Here is a 17,653-nt window from a genome sequence, read left to right as displayed (position 1 = left end):
GCATCACTTGCACTGAAATCCTATTGGAAACGTTTGGCAAAGGTGTAAATCTGTAAAAATCAACTACATGTCTCTGTGACAGCCTTTTGGTTTTCTGATTACAGCTGCAGCTTTGCCAGAAGTTCTGAGCTGGACTGGAAGTTGTTCTGAAGGATTTTAGATTCGGTGGAAAACGTTTCACATCTCTGTATCGACAGCTGCCATTGGCACACATTTATAATGACGCAGCATGTCTGTAGCATAAATGAGACTAAATAACAGAAGCATTATTTTCACTCAGGACACACTGGAGAGCCCTTGGGGGCCACTCTGCCTGCATAAACCCCACTTTGGAAATGATTGATACACTGACCTGCTCTGGGTTTTACATGAATTGATAATTTAATTAAAGTGGCATCCACTGAGCCATCATGCAACCATTCCTCAAGGCAACAAAAGCTGCATGAGTGCCATTACGGAGCAGTACACATGGTCCGGTTGAACGGCGCAGACAGTTTCATTCCCGGTGACCCTCGTTTCATTCCAAATACAAACAAAAACACAAATATAACAAAACCAGATAGTGCTGGTCTGGCTTCCTAGACATGCTCATCATTATGTAACCACGGAGAATGAATTTTTCATGACTGATGCTGCAGAGCTGCAAATGGTTTGTTTACAATCCTAATGTTCATAAATGGTACAGCAAAGCTGTGGGTCACACTCTGAGGTATCAGGAATCTGAGGAAACAAAGGCTGAGACTGGATCCACACTCACTGTGACGTAACGTCTACTGGTATCCATACTCTACCTCCAGGACTGTAATAGTTTGTCATCTGTGGTGCTAAGAAATTATTGCATAATCCAGCTCGAACAGATAAGTTTGTGCTTCAGACAAACAACAGGAAGATTCCCACCCAGCAGAGCATATTAGAAGAGTAAAATATTACGAATAAAACTGTAAATTAAATGTGTTTTTAAGGTAAAATAGCCACTGACAAAAACACTTCAATTCAAAAATAATTTATCCATCCCAAAGGTAAACTAAATGTTGTTGTAGCTCATTTAATGAAAATTAACTGAGCTACTCCAACCTGCGCAATTCATAGCATCATACAGTGACTAAAATGATCTGCATGAGAGAAAAACAGAAAACATTTCACATCACTTTAAAATAACTCAATATTTGGTTTATGGAGGTAATTTAAAGAGTTTAACAGTGTCGATCTGCATTATGCATCATGTTATCTGAACTGCATCCAAAAAGGTCTGAGCTCATTCTGCTTCCTCCAGACGGTTTCATCATAAAGCTGCAGGATGTCTTCAAAAAAAAAAACTACATTTCCGGCTCATTTCAAAACTTCCTGGTCCAAACAAGGATGGAGAATTTCCTTTCTCCACCTTGGTGGAAACATGGCAATAAAGAGGAAAGGAGTTCTCCCAAGATTCATGGAAATGTGTAGCAGAGAAAAGAAAATCACGTTTTGAGTCAAAGTGAAGATGTCCACAATGACTTTTATACTGAACATATCTAATATAAATCAGTAATGAATTTGAATAGATTTTTACTCAAATTCTTCATTTTAGGTGACATGAAATTAAATTTCAAAATGCTTTTATGTAAAACATTTGGAACTATTATTTTTATGATTATAATTTCCAGGCAAACTATTTCCTACCATGTAAATAACTTTACAGCGCAGACACAAAGGGGTTGTGGGTCTCTATTCAATGAGGCAGGGCAGGTCAGGATTTTCACGTCAAAGACGGATCATTTTGCTTTATAACTGACATATGCATGTCGAAGCATTTAGAGCTGCATGAATCATTTTATCTAGATGTTTATAAACTCCTCTACACATTTAACTCCTCAGTGGGCTTTATAACTGGAGGATCATTTAGTTCCCTCAATTTGTATTACATTTTTCATCATAAATTAGTTTTTAAAAATAAAAGGTAGCCTGTTATAGGCTAAAAAAACAAATACTGATGGATAAAATCTTCAGCTCAAGACTGGATGCTGGTAGATGAGCCAAAAGCTGACATCATTCGGATGACATCTATCTTTTTTAGATAATTAGTATGAAACGTTTTCTGCTTGTTTGAGCAATTTTCTTAAACAAATTCAGATCTTTAAAATAAGGAAGAACACTAATATTTCTCCATGTTTGATTTTTTCCATATTATCCAACCTTAAAAACATCAAACAAACGCCATACCTGTCAATGTTTCACGGCGGAGGAACCAGGATGCAATTCCAGCTGCTAAATGTAAAGTCATTTTACATTTCCTTTTAAATAAACAGCAAAAATGTGAGAAATCAACACTTACCTTTCGGGGAATTAAACTTGGTCACCTCTGATGTGTGTGTGAACAAAGACATCAATGTTGCTTGGAATGTTTTAGATCTAGAAATACTATTTTTACAGATTTCTATCCATGATATTACTATTTTTTATCTGAATTCAACTGTGCACAAAAGCGTCATCTTTGGTGCTGCACAAGTGTTAGATGATTATTTCTAGATTCAATTGAGTGATCAGTTTGTGATTTGAACAATGTGCAGTTAAACGCATTATGTCTAATAAAGGCAAAGGTTGAAGATGGGGATAATCGGGACTCCGAGAGGGATCTCTGGAGTTCAAAGCCCTCTGTGAGATCACCCCCCCATACGGGCAGCAAGCGGTGAGGTGAGCCTTACTCATCATCTCTGGGCGTGTCACGATAGCTGCACAGTATCAATGTGATTACACATGGCAGACAGGAGAGAGGGAGGAGGGGTGTGAAGGGAGGTGGGGGGAGGGTGTGGAAATAGGGAAAGTGAGGGGAAAGGATGACCTAATACCCGTAAAAAGCAATGAAGTCATTCCACCTGACTCATATTCCCAAATGACAGCATCTCTCCCAATCACAACATCCTGCTGGACTGTCTGTAGTTCGAAGGTGAGAACGTGTCTGTTGGTCATCAGCTCTTTGTGAGCTTTTCACAGCAGGAGAAAGATGCTGAATGTGTTCATAGTGATGCTGAAATAACTGACCTGGTGACCAAAAAATACTTTTCTCAAATGTTCTTGGTGTCCAGAGTTTAGATGAGAGGATTTTTATGCTGATAATGGTTCCTGGTGTTTCTTTGAGGTCTGACCTGGATGGTAAGACATCCCAACTCAACCTTGTGTTAACAGTTAAATGAAACAAACATTTACCTTAAAACATCCTGCAGTCTCTCTGACGGAGGGAAGAGCTTTCAAACCAACAGAAGATGGAGGCATGCAATCCATCTGCCAAGAACCTTAATTTAATTTATTTTGTAGATGAACTCAAAGTAAATGACAAAACCTGCTAAACGATCCATTTATTTATATTAAAATGTGGGAGTTTTTAGTTTAGATGCATTTAATGAACAGGGGCAAAACAATCTAATTTTTAAGGTGAAATGTCTAATATTGATCTCTAGCCGACTGATAAATGCCTCAGTGGTTGTTTGTGGATTATCTTTATCTGCATTTCTAGAGTTTAGAATATTAAATCAGAAACTTCACTAACCTGTAAGGATTATGCGGTTATGGGTCACACTAATAACTACTGAATATCAGAAAAAGCATAATCCTGTTAAACTGCAAATAAAGACCATAGAACCAAGGCAGTTCAGATTCTACTTTAATGCAGCCTTTCCTGCCTCTATGATCCCTGCGGCTGCTCTGACCTGAAATAAGAAAAAACCTCTAAACAGATAAAAACAAACATTACAACACAAACAAATCAGAGTTTAATCAGGAAAGACCGCACACAAAGAGCGGCCTCTGCCTCTGGTGATTCACTTATTCAGCTGATCGACTTCAAGGCTCTCTGCGGATTATGAGCACACGATGTGGTATCAATTTGCATGAGGACTTACATCATCCCTGAGAGCCAGTTTCAGCGTGGCATCAGCACGTGGTGCTCAGCCAACACATTTCTTTGTGCTTGCTGAGGCCCCATTCAAGTGACGGCGGGGCACCGAGAACTCCTGAAAGGGACATCTGGCCGAGGAAGTCAAAAGGATGTCCTTCAGGGAATCTCAGACACATTAACAGCCTATCGCCTGTCCTCTCTGAAAGCCAGACACCGTCCACAGGTGAAAGCAATATTTGCTCGTGGACAAAGAGACGCGTGTGCAAATAGCAGTTCTCTCACTGGGTCCTTCCTGAGAAGGAAAAACAGTAACAGAGCAGCACAGTGACGAGCAGATGGTCAAGATCAGAGATTTTCCTAAATGTGAAAGTAACATTACCTAAACACTGGGTTTCACAAGTGTCCTGTAGCTAACACACACACAAAAGAGTACAAATGACAACTGTGGCCCACAGGGAGGGGGTCTGAATGGAAACCAGACCTGCTGTGGTCCTTTCAGAGCCCGTCATAAAGATGATGTGCTACAACAGGCCACTCCAAGCTCACACATCCAGGCTGAGACTGCTGTGGACCTGGTAGAAACATGATCCCAGATCCATGTTTGTCATTGATCGGGCCCCTGCAGTCCCAGTGGGCCCCTTTAATGGAGCCACAAGACCTCTTGGACAGTGAGCACACTGCTAAGAAGTGCTCCCCCCAGCTCCGGGTCCTTTGTCTTCACCTCTGGGTGGGGGCTGGAAACAGACCCTGCTGGCCGCAGCCTCACGCCTTCCTGCTCTTCTCCTGCCGCTGCTGTTATTTTATTATTGGACAGAGTGGGCGTTTGTTTTAATCCTGGCCTCATACCAGGAGCCTCCCGGTGAGCCCTCATCTGCAGCACCCCCTCAGAGAACTAACCCCTTCCTGATTGGCACCCAGAGAGTACGTCTAGACTTTTATTACGCATGTAAATACACCTGCTCTACCTTTGCTGGCTCCATCTTATCACAACAGCAACCTTGCTCCTATTTTCAGTGATGCTGTTTGGAAATGCGTGATCATATCACTGCTCCATTCAGTGTGGCAGCAGAAAGCAGACAGTAATTCTCACACGAAAATATTAAAACATTCATGCAGCCGCGCTCCGGCTGTCGTATCAGACTGTGTGTTATTGTGTCTGTGGGTAAAAAGCTGTACAACATAGAGAATAATGCATTCAAAATTAAAAGATGGGGTAGAAACAGACTCTAAAAAGTGAATTCTGTGCAGCACACAGACACAAACACACCAGGAGTACGGTTCTGTCTCCAGGTGAGGTAGCAAACTTTGTGTTTTCTTGGGAGAAGAATCTATAGGGTGGAGCTGTTGAGTGTAGGAACATCCCCTGAGTTTGCTTTGCAGGTACAGACTTATGCAAGCCACCCTGCATATGCACAGATGGTATGGAGAGGCTTGACTTGGAGACTGACACTTGGAGGAAGCTGAAGACATAGACATCAGTTGTTTCTCAGCGCTGCATAGTAATTTCTACACCAGGTCCAACATTTCCTCAAAGCTTTTATGATCAAGTCTGTCAAGAATGAACAACTTCAATAATCAGACCATTGAAATGTACTTTTCTTATTAAAGGCTGCAGATTAGAGTTTAATTACTAGTGAAGTATTTTAATTTTTTGCGTGACTACATCCAACCAGGTTTTATTTTCTTGTATCGATAACATTTTTAAATGTACGGCTGCAGTTTGTGGGAGCAGTTTAAGCATGCGGTCGGTGTGGTTTCAGGAGGACATGTTGTGGAGTCTTTGCGCGGAAAAAACACGCGGCGCGGCTCTTTGTTCAGCGGAGCTGCTGCAAACCCTTTTTTTTTTTTTTTTTTTTTTCAAACGGGAAATGCGAGGGTTTTACTGATGTCCCCCCCCCACCGCATAAGGTCTGCAACGCCTGTCTGACAACTCCCTTTCCCTTTCTCTTCTCCTCCTCATGCACAGCTCCCCCATCACCTCCTCCCCATCCCAGACACCCTCTTTGCCTCCTATACATAACATCCTCAATGCGCAACGGCGCCAGATCCAACGGCGCGGTGACCTGCCGCAAAGCACATAGAGGTGGGCGGACCACCCCACCCCCTCCACCCCATTCTCCTTTTTATTTCTGTATAAAAACTCCTTCAGTCCTACAACCCCAGGGTTCCCTCAGTGTGTGCGGGAGCTGCTGGTTTCCACCCCATCATCATGGAGTTGACATCATCTTCCAGTAGATGACCATGTGCGCGTTGCCCTTGCACCTTTAAGTGAATGTTTACATCCTGGATGGCTTGTTCTTACATAAGTCACCAAAAATATAAATATGCAGCTCCCCGCGCTGCCGCAGCTCTGCAGCGCGTCTGCGTTTATGCGACTGCATGCGGCGCAGAGGGTGAGCTGAATGCTTCCTCCTTCCTGCACAGGAGACGGGCTGGATGTGGGCCGCCACATGCTTGCGAACCTGAGACGGAATGGTACGACGGGAGGGAGGGAGGCTCGTTTTTTGTCTCACTGAGGCAGGAGAGGAGAGGGGGTCGGTGTAAACCAGACTGGGTGGAGCAACGCATCGGCCCGGCCCCATCTACCGTGCAGACGGCCGGAGCTCGATACTGTACCGAGAGTCTGGCGGATGGAGAGAGATGGGGGCGGTCTGTGGGAGGGTCTAGCGCAAAGAGGGAAGGAGGAGGGGGTGAGGAGGAGGAGGCGGCACGGGTGCTGTTTCTCCAGTCTCTTTCCCCTGTCTTTGTCTCACACACTCTTTTGTTAGCCATGCCTAGCCTGCTGGTTCTAGCAGGGATCATGGAGAAAAATGGGGGCTACGGCGGGGATCTGGCCGGCTCCGGCTTCGGCGGCGAAGGTCTCCTCGTAGCACCCGACGAAGAGGAGGACGACTCCCGTGCCCTCAGGGTCGCGCTCGGCCAGTTGTCGCTGCTGGGGCTCGGGGAAGGCGAGGACGGCGGCGGCGGAGCCCCGACAACAGGAGTGCAGGACCGGAGCAACAATAACAACAACAACCACCACCACAACCACGCCAACAGCGTCGGGGACGCGGCCATCCTGCAGGGGAAGAGCAAGTTGTGCGCCCTGTACGAGAGCTCCTCGGCAGAGACGAAAGGACGAGGCTGCAACATAACAGAATGCGTCCCGGTGCCCAGCTCCGAACATGTGGCCGAAATAGTGGGGAGACAAGGTAAACCGCTGCCCGCTCATTATTTACCCCCAAACTTACTGCTTTAATCCCACAAACAGGCTGGATGCCTCCCTGTGCCGTCTGCTTGTTGTTCTCCAACTGTTACCTGGTGTTATTTGACAAAGAAAAGGGAGTGGTGTGGGCTCCTTTTTTATAGCTACTCCTCCGAGACATCAGCCTCCCACTTTTTCTTTTTCCGCTTCAAATATTTCAGGTTCTCATCTTTCCACAGAAAACGATCCGCTCACCGGTTTTGCGCTCATTTCTCGCTCTTTTTGAGCGCTTTTGCGCAAGGAAGGGGTGGGAGAGACTGGGAGAGAGCTCCCTTCCCTCCTGGGCGAATGATTTCCACATCCACGCCATCAATGTCAGCGCACAGACACGCGCTGTGGAGCAGGAGAGCACTGCTTCCTTTGTCGTCTGAGACGCGCCAGACTGTTCAAAAAAACATGCAGCGGGCGACGAGGGGGGCGTCGTTCACTCTCAACTGAACAACATCACCAAGAATTAGTCATCTGGGCTTGAAAAGGGCTGGACGTTTCAGAACCCGCTCTTTTATCCAGCTCGTTGTTTACCTCGCGTACTGGTCCAGTGACACAATTGGACAAAGAGAAAGCGTGGCCCCCTTGTTGTTTTCTGCTCTTCAGATCAGAGCTGGAAAGTTTAGCTCCCAACACAAAGCAGATTGAGACGAGTTTTTCTTTTACAGTTTTCCTCTTCTTGTTGAACAAAGAGTTCAAGATGAGTGACAGCAGCTGTCAAACAAAGGTGTGAATCTGGGGTAGGGTGTGATCTAATGGGAGGGGGGGGGCATTCATTTGGGTCATCTTAAGGGGTGACCCGGCCAGAAGTTGCATCAGCTGAGTGTTTGTGATGTTCTAAAGTGATTTGTGCATAAGTGTTTGCAGACGAGCCTGAATTTCTAAGTTGGTTCTGAAGAAGTGTTCTCTTTATTGATTGGTGGGGATGTTAATGTAGCTGCTGCCACGCTTCCATGATAGGCAGAGAAAAGAAAATACGGTTGTAGCGTCTTTAAGCTGAATGGTGTGGTAGGTCGCGCCTTGGAGCCCCGTTTCAGTGCACACCCTCGAAGCCACATGGTTGTCTGTCAGGATGGTGGAGGCAGAAGGGGGGCTGGGCCCAGAGTGAGGCACAAAGACTGCAGAGTGGGTGAGGTTCCATCGGTAAAATCCAGCTTTACCTCGAAACAAACAGACTTCCAGTAATGTCAAAGGGGGTCCAGAGGAGCTGGGGTGGCTTCTTTTACAGACAACCCAACCCCCATGTATTATATTTTCTGGATTCTGTGCTGCTAAGTGCCCCTTGTTTCCCTCCACAACTCCCACTCTCTACTCTGAAGTGTTAGTTCTGGATTTTAATGGAATAACTGTTAATGGACAGAGAGGACCTGGTGGGTGCAGTGAGGGGGTCCCTTTTTGTCTGATTTAGGGGGGGGGGAAATGAGTTGAGCCTTCCCTGGTTGGCTCTACTGTCACACCCCATTCTCTGTCTGGGTAAAGCTGGACCTTCCTGTCATGAAGGGGTGATTATTTCTCCCTCCTGTCAGTCAATGCTTTTGCACCCTCCTCTCTTCTGATGAAGCGTGGCTTTGTTTTGAACCACCTCATTCACTACAGTTTAGCAGCATGCGAGCAAATCTGTCTCCTGTGACCTTAATTCTGGTTCTGATTAATTCATCTTTGCTTTTTATTTATTGATAATCCTTTAATTAAGAGACTAATGTGTACTTGTTAAAATTTAAGATGCAGTTTGAGAAAGGGAATTGAATAGTTTCCTAAGCCCCTGTGTCATCAGCAGGTTTATTAGCCTAATATCATGCTGTGGCCTTAGAGGGCATTTCCAGAAATGGGGCGCGAGCTGCTCTAACCCCTTGGAGTATCACCACCATCCTTCTCTCCGTACAGTCGCTTCCCAGGAAGTGAGTGTTCCTGAGCAAAGTGGGTCTGTGTGGCAGCATTATCCTGCTTCAGCCCTAGAGCTGCCTTAAGATGTTTTGGTACCTGCCGCTGTGATCCTCGGCTGGTTAACGCTGGTTTCTCCGGGTTAGGCGGTGAGTTGGAACGGCCTCTTTAAGGCATGTTTAGCTTGTCAATATAGATGGCACTGATGAGAAAGCAGCCTGAATGAAAGCCCACCTTAATGCTGCACCAATGAGGATGTAATATAAGCTGAACTGTCTTGTCTTGACCTCGGATGTACCTGGCAGTCCTTCTGAAGAATAAAAGCACTGAAACAATACGTATCCTGCTCTGTCCTACTACAAGGTCAGGCAATCTAATAAAATGACATTAATTTGCACTCACTCAGATCAGGATGCTGTACTTAAAGCACTTTGATATGGAAAATTCATAAACAGTGATCAAAAAAGAGGCAGATGTGACGATGTCAGTGGCCTCGAAGTGACGCTTCTCTGGGTTGATCGTGTGCAAGTTCAAGGAGAGGTCAGCAGCGTAGGGAAAATATGAAGTTCCCCAAAACCGCCGTGTCTGTGTGGACCAGGACCTCTATACTCTGCATGTGTGCCATGGTAAGCTGTGATTTAGAGCATGTGGAACGACCAATACTCAAATCCTGAGACCTCATAAATCATGCTAATTACTCTGAATATCATTTGCTGGTAAAACATAATTTGGTAGCAGTCGACAGAAACAACGCAACTAAATTAGTTGGATTTCTACCAGCTGTCCCTTTACGTAATTCATGCATCAGAAAAATGGATTCCTGGATCATGTTTACTTGTTACAAAATTTCCAAAATGTGTCTTTTCAGGTTGTAAGATCAAAGCGCTGCGGGCCAAGACCAACACGTACATCAAGACCCCCGTCAGAGGAGAGGAGCCCGTGTTTTTAATCACCGGTCGGAAGGAAGATGTTGCACTGGCCCGTCGTGAAATCATCTCTGCTGCAGAGCACTTCTCCATGCTCCGGGCCTCCCGCAACAAGCTTGGGGTGTCCTTCAGCGGCTCCCCGCCCACGCCTCTGCCGGGTCAGACCACCATTCAGGTGAGAGTGCCATATCGCGTGGTGGGGCTGGTGGTGGGGCCCAAGGGCTCCACCATCAAACGCATCCAGCAGCAGACCTGCACGTACATCGTGACCCCCAGCCGGGACCGCGACCCCGTCTTCGAAATCACGGGCTCCCCGAGCAATGCTGAGCGGGCCCGTGAGGAGATCGAGGCTCACATCGCCTTCCGGACGGGAGGCCTGCACGACCACAACAACGAGAACGACTGTATGGGGCCAAATGGTGGAAGTAGCCCAGCGGGCAGCACTGGTGGTCTGGAGAGCCGGCTACAGCAGGTGTGGGGGCTGCAGGGGGGCCAGCGCAAGCCTCTCACCAGCAGCTACCGCCAGAACTTCTCAGATGCCATGGTTGGAGGCGGGAGTGGAGGAGGAGGAGAGGGAGGGGGGATCTACAACAAGAGCAACTTCTCCACTTCTGGAGAGAAACCTTGCTCGTATTTTGGATCTGAGGGCATCCAGGGCTGGGGGGATCCTGACTACCCCAAACAGGTGTCCTTTTACACCCAGCAGCGTTCCAAAAGCTTTGGAGGCCTCCCGCTGCCCCTGACCAGACTCTCGCCTGGTTTACCGGAGCCCTGCGGAGGGGGGACCCCCAACAACTCAGTCACCAGCATCGTATCAGGCTCGCCTCACGCCCAGGCTCGCCGCGCCCACAGCGAACCTGCATCGGCCGGAGACGGCTTCCCAGGCCGCCTGCCGGTGCCGGACTCTCCGCCGGCCACCGTGCGGGACTGCATGACCTGCTTTGAGAGCAAAGTGACGGCTGCCTTGGTGCCCTGTGGTCACAACCTGTTCTGCATGGAGTGTGCCATCCGAATCTGTGAGCTCAACCACCCGGAGTGCCCGGTGTGCCACACCCAGGTCACTCAGGCCATCCGGATATTCTCCTAAAGAACCACATCCGTTTTTATTCTTAGTTTCCTCAGTGTTTCTTCAATAATTATTTACTGTTCTTATGATTATTATTATTATTATTATATACATTTTTGTTTCAGAAAATTTAAAAACAATCAAGCAGATATTTTAGAAGGCCTGCTTGCTTTACTAAAAAGTATAAGAAATATTTTTAAGTTTTTCTTTTTTATATATATATGCATATATATTTTATAAAAGTTTTGTTTATAAGAGAAGTATAGTACCTTGCATTTTCAGTTTTTTGACTGCTGCTGTTTTTCATTCATGAATCACAGTGTAGGCAGAGGTAGACAGTAATGTGAACATTTTATTATTCTTTTTTTTAACCATAAAGTGGGTTTTATTGAAGGAAACATGATTGTTGAGGAACCCAATCTGCACTCGACTGACCTAGAAAGTCATTGTTGTTGTTAGAAGGAATAAAACAGAATTTATTGCACCTTACAATCATATTGGTCTAAAACAGGATTGTTAAATTGTACCTTGAGAAATTTCCAGGAGCAGATGTGAAGTTAAACTCAACGTTTTCAGTTAAACTGTGATTGTGGGTTCGTATATTTGGTCCAAAATATTCTAGCAAAATGAAAATGTGTATAGGTTTGTTCCAGTCGGGATCCATACAGGAAGACACGAAACAAATTTTTATTGGATTAGAAAACAGATTTAAAAGGGATAGGATTTTAATTATTTATAGAAACTGCTTACATTTTATCGATATTATTCAGAGAGATAGGACGAGGGTTGTTTTAAAGGTAGGATTCTCCGTCCACTAGCCATTGGTGACACTTTGGTCACTGCAGTTTGTTGAAAAGACTCCGTAATGCTTTGCTGCTCGTGGAACTTGAAAAGCATGTGGCTCCTCAGTTGGCTTAAAGTGCTGATTTAATTTGGGAGGCCAAAAACCTTGGAATTCATCCAGTTGGCCCCTTTTCGATATTCCCGAAGGACTTGTCTCAAAGCCACCTTAACCACGCTTTATTGTCTCGTGCGGTCGTTTGGCCGCATTCGATTAACAATGCAGGACAAGGCAGGAGCCCCCTCCTGTTAACAGGCAGTTCTGCCCGTTAACAGGAGAGAATCCTAGAATGGACAGAAGATGAATAAAACGTGAAAAGCGTCTCCTGAATCAGCAGCAGATTAAAGGAGTTGATACTGTAAAACACAGGACTGGTAATCCTTTCTTCCCGTCTCCTCTGCTGACAGCGTTCTGTGTGAGCTGCAAGGGGCCCGTCCCCCCGTCCCCCCCTGTAATTAACAGAGCTGTACAGGAGCAGGTGTTTCATGGCACACTGTGGCTGTGACCCTGAGTTTGGAGGTCTTGCCTAGCCCCCTTTCTTTCTCTCTTTTCTTAGGGAGTGGCTTTCATGCCACCCCCTTCCCCCACTGGTCCTGAGCTTATAGTTGGACCGTTTGCTTTTGAGCCGTATTGTCTGGGCGCTGGTCATGGCGTGGGCCACGGAGAGCTTGGACACGGCCTGGATCCGCTCATTGATAATTAGGCAAATAGGTTGGTCCAGGTGCGGACCGTGTGGGGATTCTGCACCCCGAAACACTGAAGGGGGCTGGATGCAGCTGGGCAAAAAGGACCCCCTCCTTCCCCTCTTCTTTTCCCCCTTTTTCTTGTCCTTTTCTTACCCAAGTAAAGACAGGGGGGCTCTTTTGTCCCAAAACACACATGCACACACAAGCTCTGAAAGACACTAGCCGAATTTGGCAGCCGTGAAATAAAATGGAGGTTTAGGGGAGACATACATAATCCAGTTACCTGGAATATTTATTCCACATGTTGAAAAGCAAACCATTTTGTGATCATATCACACACGGTGCAGTATTAATCCCCAACTTTGGGTGCCATTTGTGGGATGAGACTTTCCACAAAGGCCCCCCTCTGTGTTTTTACCATACGGGGCATCCCATGGCTGCACCTTCCCCTCAAACGGCAGCCCCCTCGCCTTACTTCTACAATGAAATCAGACTATTGTAATTGACAGGAAGGCAGAGGAAACGCCCCATTTAACCAGCACTCATGCTGAATCAAATTACACACCCTCTGCGTCTGTCTTAGCCCCAGCCTGGGGATTTCGGAGGGCTAGAGCAATGGATCAGGGGTGGGGGGGTTGTAGGGATTAAAGCTGTTGAATGATGGGAGTAAGGGAGGAGTATGCTTTAAGAAAAAAAAAAAAAAGTAAAAAAAAAAAAGGTAAAAAAACAAAAAAGCCTTTGGACCGAGCAGTTCTATTGATCATCCAGGTCTTTGAGGGAGTTTTGGGCTGCTGTCACATGTGGGCCATGTGCAGCGGCGACACCAGTGATCCAACAGGCCTCTCTTCTGTTGCATTGATGAATAATTTGGGTTTGGACTCATTTTAACTAAATAAATCCAGTCTTCAGGGCCAAACAGGCCCCTTCTCTAAAGATGTGGGGATTGCAGTGAAAGCACAGTACTTGCATAGAAAAGTACTTTGAAATCTATCAGAAGGACTGAGGAATAGTTTTAGGGATGGAGAAATTGCACAGTGGTTTGGCCGAAGCTTTCAGCATCACGAGGCGGTATGACACCACTCTTTGAACTTAGTATGTTTTTAGTAGTTTTCTTTTCTGCCTTAATGTTTTTTATGGAATATTGCCATTGCTTTGGCTAACAAGGTAGCAACTTTGGCCTTTTGATACAGTACCACTCCCCAAATGACAAACTTTGTAAAGAAGTTATTTTTGAAAAAGAAGAATGTGAATCAAAGCGCTCGGGTGGGGATTAGGGGGATTCCGGACATTAGGCTCTTAAAAACACATGACTTAAAAAAAAAAAAAAAAAAAAAAGAATAAAGCACCTTATTATAAACACGCGCATCTGATCAATACCAAACCGACTGCTGATGGTGAAATTTATCTCACACAATCTCAAAGACATGCACATAAGGATTCCCTATCATTTTTTTTTCTTGTGTGTTCCAGTGATTCTTGTGCTCAGTAGTGACAATTTGGGAGAGCTCTAATTTTTCCCCTTTTCACCTCTGCACTGGTTTAACAAAGATATCTTATTGGAGGTTCTCCCAGTTTAGACGCTGTAAGTTAAGGAGGGTTGTTCTTCATATGGAGGCGCTGTTTTGTAAATATGGTGTGTGTATCAGCTAGGAAGAGCCAGATGCAGGCCCGCCTAAAGTGAGTTTACCATTATTTTTACAATCTCAAAGTGTCATTGTCAATGTTTTAGAGTAAATTAAAAAAACAAAATAGGGAGAAAAAAATGTTTATATATGTGCCCTGTCACCCTTTTGACTATATTAGTATATTAGATAGATCCATACATGTAAGAAATATTATTTACTAAGTATGTCATCCAAATATAGATAAGCAGACACTACTATAAACGGTAAGAATGAATTTTATGAAGCCACTGATGTATCCAGTCTTAGTTAAATAGGCAAATATTTAAGAACTTTAGCCCCTATAGAAGAAATCAGTTTTTATTTATCAGGATGGAAAGCAATAATGAGTATACTGGGAGTCAGCTCTTTGAATAATGTTCTGTTTAGAACCTGACCTTCGTTCTTCGGATAATCCTGTTGGATTTCTGTCTTTTAGTGACCTTATGGTGTAGAATGAATTAGGAACAGCTTCAGGGTAAGTTTGGGATTTTTATCATATTTGTATCAATCACTTCAGGACTTGAGGCTTTATTTTTGTTAGAGTTGGAGCAGGTTGCACAGCTTCTGATGGACGACGACGTCTCCGAGGATTTGGGCTTAAAATAAAATAACGAGTGGGGAACTCGTGTTTGAGTTCCTGCGGTCATTTAATCCTTGTTTTGCACCACGTCGATTTATTTTTTCTCTGCTTCGACAGAAAAAGGTCAGATATAACCAAAGAACAAAAGAGAGCTAACTTATCACATCATTGAACCAATTTAGCATAAAAATCAGATTTTTCTGTTTAGAGTTTACTGAGCTACGAAATGATGGAATTACTCCCAGAAGTCAAATGAATTTGTTCAAAAAGAAACCACGTCACGTTGACGGACACCACTAACGGACTTATTCTGGCCCAAAGAGATCGGATTAGAGAACATCTCGCTCACTTTTTTTCTACCTGATCAACTGGAGCATCAGACGTTTTAATTAAAAATGAAACTTGGCTGAGATGAAATCTAAACTTCACACCCTTGAGTTTTTAAAAGAGTAATAAAATGCTGTATTTAATAAAGGCATAACACGTTCTTAGTTCACCTGCATGATACTCAAACTATTACAAAAGGAAAGATTTATCGAGAAAAAACTTCATAAAAGGATCCATCAACCTGATATCTAAAGTGTATAAAAGCTTTAAGACCTTAAAGAGAACATCAGTTTAAAACCATATATTTACTGTGTCGTTTAACTGACTGAAACATAGTTTAAGTCCTAAGATATAAGTTTCATTTGTCCAGCTCACCTGAAATAAGGAATTCTTGTAGAGCTGCAGAGGGTGGGACAACTCAGCGATACATTATGTTTGTGTTAGTATTATTTACTATATCATATTAAGGTTGCTACTATAGTAAAAAGTAGATGTTTTTCTTCTCTTAATATCAAAAGGTCTTTATGCATTTATGTAGATTCCCATTTAAAGGAGTGATAGGAAATCCTTATTTTCAAATGGATGCACTTAAGCAATTGTACTAACATGTCAGTCACACATCGAACAAGCAATGCATTGAATGTAACAAAAATGGGGGAAAATGAACTAATGCACCCTTTTTTATTTTTGAGCTTTAAGTTAGTTTTTTTGGAAGGAAGTTGCAACAGGTTTTTGATGTAGTCTATATTTGAGTTCTTCCACATGCATTTATAGAAAGTAACTTAAAAATGAAAAAAAAACATATTACAGTTTCTCAGATCTATTTTGCTAACATGGGTTATTATTTCCTAGAAAGCAGAGGAAAAAAGTCAGTATCTGGATGTTATTTATGAAAAATGAAGCAACATATTTATGAGTAACCTCAAGACATTTTGTTTTTTAATTAAAATGACAAGAAGTTAATATATTTCTAATCACAGGGAAGTCAGTTTCTACTAATAACTAAAATGAGAAAAGAAGTTTTATTTATGAAAGTTATGGATACTTTTCTCATGTGCTTCAAGGTGAATGAAGTACCTGGAACGAGTCTCCCATAGCTGAAAGTTTAACTTCAGAGGTGCACTACTTCAACATCAGTGCATTAACAATGGAAGAACTACAGAAAATAACAGAATATTTTTAGAATTTGGAGATATTTTAGTCACAGAGCATCGATTTGTGCCTCAACTCTATTTTTTCTTGCATCAGCACTCTTTGAGCGGTGCTGCTTGCTGTAACCCCCACCCTCCCCCCTTTCGACTGACCCCATGTTACTGACTGAACGCATTACTCATTTCCTCTGTAATCTAAACTCGCTTTTTCTTATCAAAATATAAAAAGCAAAAATTGCAATGCTTGGAATGAATGAGGCAGCTGTGACCCTCCGCCCAGCAGGGCCACACACAACTTGTAAACACTTTCATTCACACATTTTCTACATCCACTACTCAGTCTGATCGATCGATAGCAGCGGAGTGTGATCGGCTTTTAAAAAAGCCTTTTTGATCGACTTTTCCTGATGCGTTAATTAGGTGAAGTGCAAGGGGAGGCATCAAGGAGGCTCCAGCGCACTGTGTAGATCTATGTAACTAGATGCAAACACACACACACACACACACACAAACACACCAGATTCATTGCCGTACTAGCTTGCATGTATATTGTATGGTCACTTAGACAGGAGAAACGGTGCAGGGGGGCTGCGACGTCAGCACGCTTGGACTGTTTCTTCGCTGTAGATTTTCATAGTCGGAGTCTGTTTAGAAAAGCTGATGTGAGTTTGGAGCCAGATAGAGACCATCTCAGTCCCCCACACCAACGTCTTCTCAGTTAGCTGTTTGGGAAAGAGCATTTTTTACGCTGCAGATTCGCTTCCATATGTAGAAAAGATGAGACTTTATGTTCAAAACAAATCAAATCTGACCCGATGGCACCATTCTCTGCTGCATGTCAACGGGTGGGGACTGACATGGTGCTCGCTGGTGAAACTCGACCCTTTTCCAACGAGGCCGATGCAGTCTGACAGTTTGTCTTCGGTAGCGTTTCCAATTTTTCCAGCACAGTAGAGGTGTTTCATACCGGTCTAATAGTAGTTGTAGTGCATTAGTGTTTTGGGCCGGCAGCAGCCGGCGCTGGTTTCTGGTTTCTCTGTGAACAGTGAGGGAGGGTCACTGCTGTGGCCCTCGGTGGCGGACCGTTGATGGACGGGAAAAAGACAAAAAAAAAAAAGGTTCTGAACTCTGTTACAGTGTGCCATGCCCTCACAAGGCGTGTCATACTGCAGGTTTATTTCTTATAGCACATGTTTTTTTGTGAATTACATTTTTGGAGACATTTTTATTATGATTATTATAATTATTATTGTATCTGCGCCATGTTAGTTCTGGTTCTTTGTTATTTTTTCAAGATTCAAAATGTATTGTAAATGTTTCTAATAAAACAAAAAGGAAATGATCTCCAGTTTAAGCAGATTGTGTTGTTTTTTTTCCTGATACCTCAATTGATCTTTAGATAATGACGATTAATATTTAATATCAGTA

At 44.0% G+C, this 17,653-nt stretch overlaps 1 protein-coding gene across 1 annotated transcript; it reads left to right on the top strand.

The window, feature by feature from the left end:
* The first annotated feature begins 4,924 nt into the window (after nucleotides 1–4,924).
* Nucleotides 4,925–17,579, top strand: mex3a (mex-3 RNA binding family member A). The gene is made up of 2 exons (XM_047357622.1): nucleotides 4,925–7,062; nucleotides 9,853–17,579. The coding sequence occupies exons 1-2, from the start codon at nucleotides 6,144–6,146 to the stop codon at nucleotides 10,995–10,997; spliced, it is 2,064 nt and encodes a 687-aa protein (XP_047213578.1). The 5' UTR covers nucleotides 4,925–6,143; the 3' UTR covers nucleotides 10,998–17,579.
* The last annotated feature ends 74 nt before the right edge of the window (nucleotides 17,580–17,653 follow it).

Source organism: Girardinichthys multiradiatus, chromosome 3, assembly GCF_021462225.1.
Source record: "Girardinichthys multiradiatus isolate DD_20200921_A chromosome 3, DD_fGirMul_XY1, whole genome shotgun sequence".
NCBI lineage: Eukaryota > Metazoa > Chordata > Actinopteri > Cyprinodontiformes > Goodeidae > Girardinichthys > Girardinichthys multiradiatus.
Note: the sequence above shows the minus strand (reverse complement) of the source record. Positions and strands in the feature narration are given on the sequence as shown.

Bases quoted from the DNA above. Each gene is read 5' to 3' on its own strand.
- mex3a (XM_047357622.1), top strand. From the start codon at position 6,144: ATGTTTACATCCTGGATGGCTTGTTCTTACATAAGTCACCAAAAATAT. The intron at 7,063-9,852 runs GTAAACCGCTGC...GTGTCTTTTCAG, and splicing joins CGAAATAGTGGGGAGACAAG to GTTGTAAGATCAAAGCGCTG.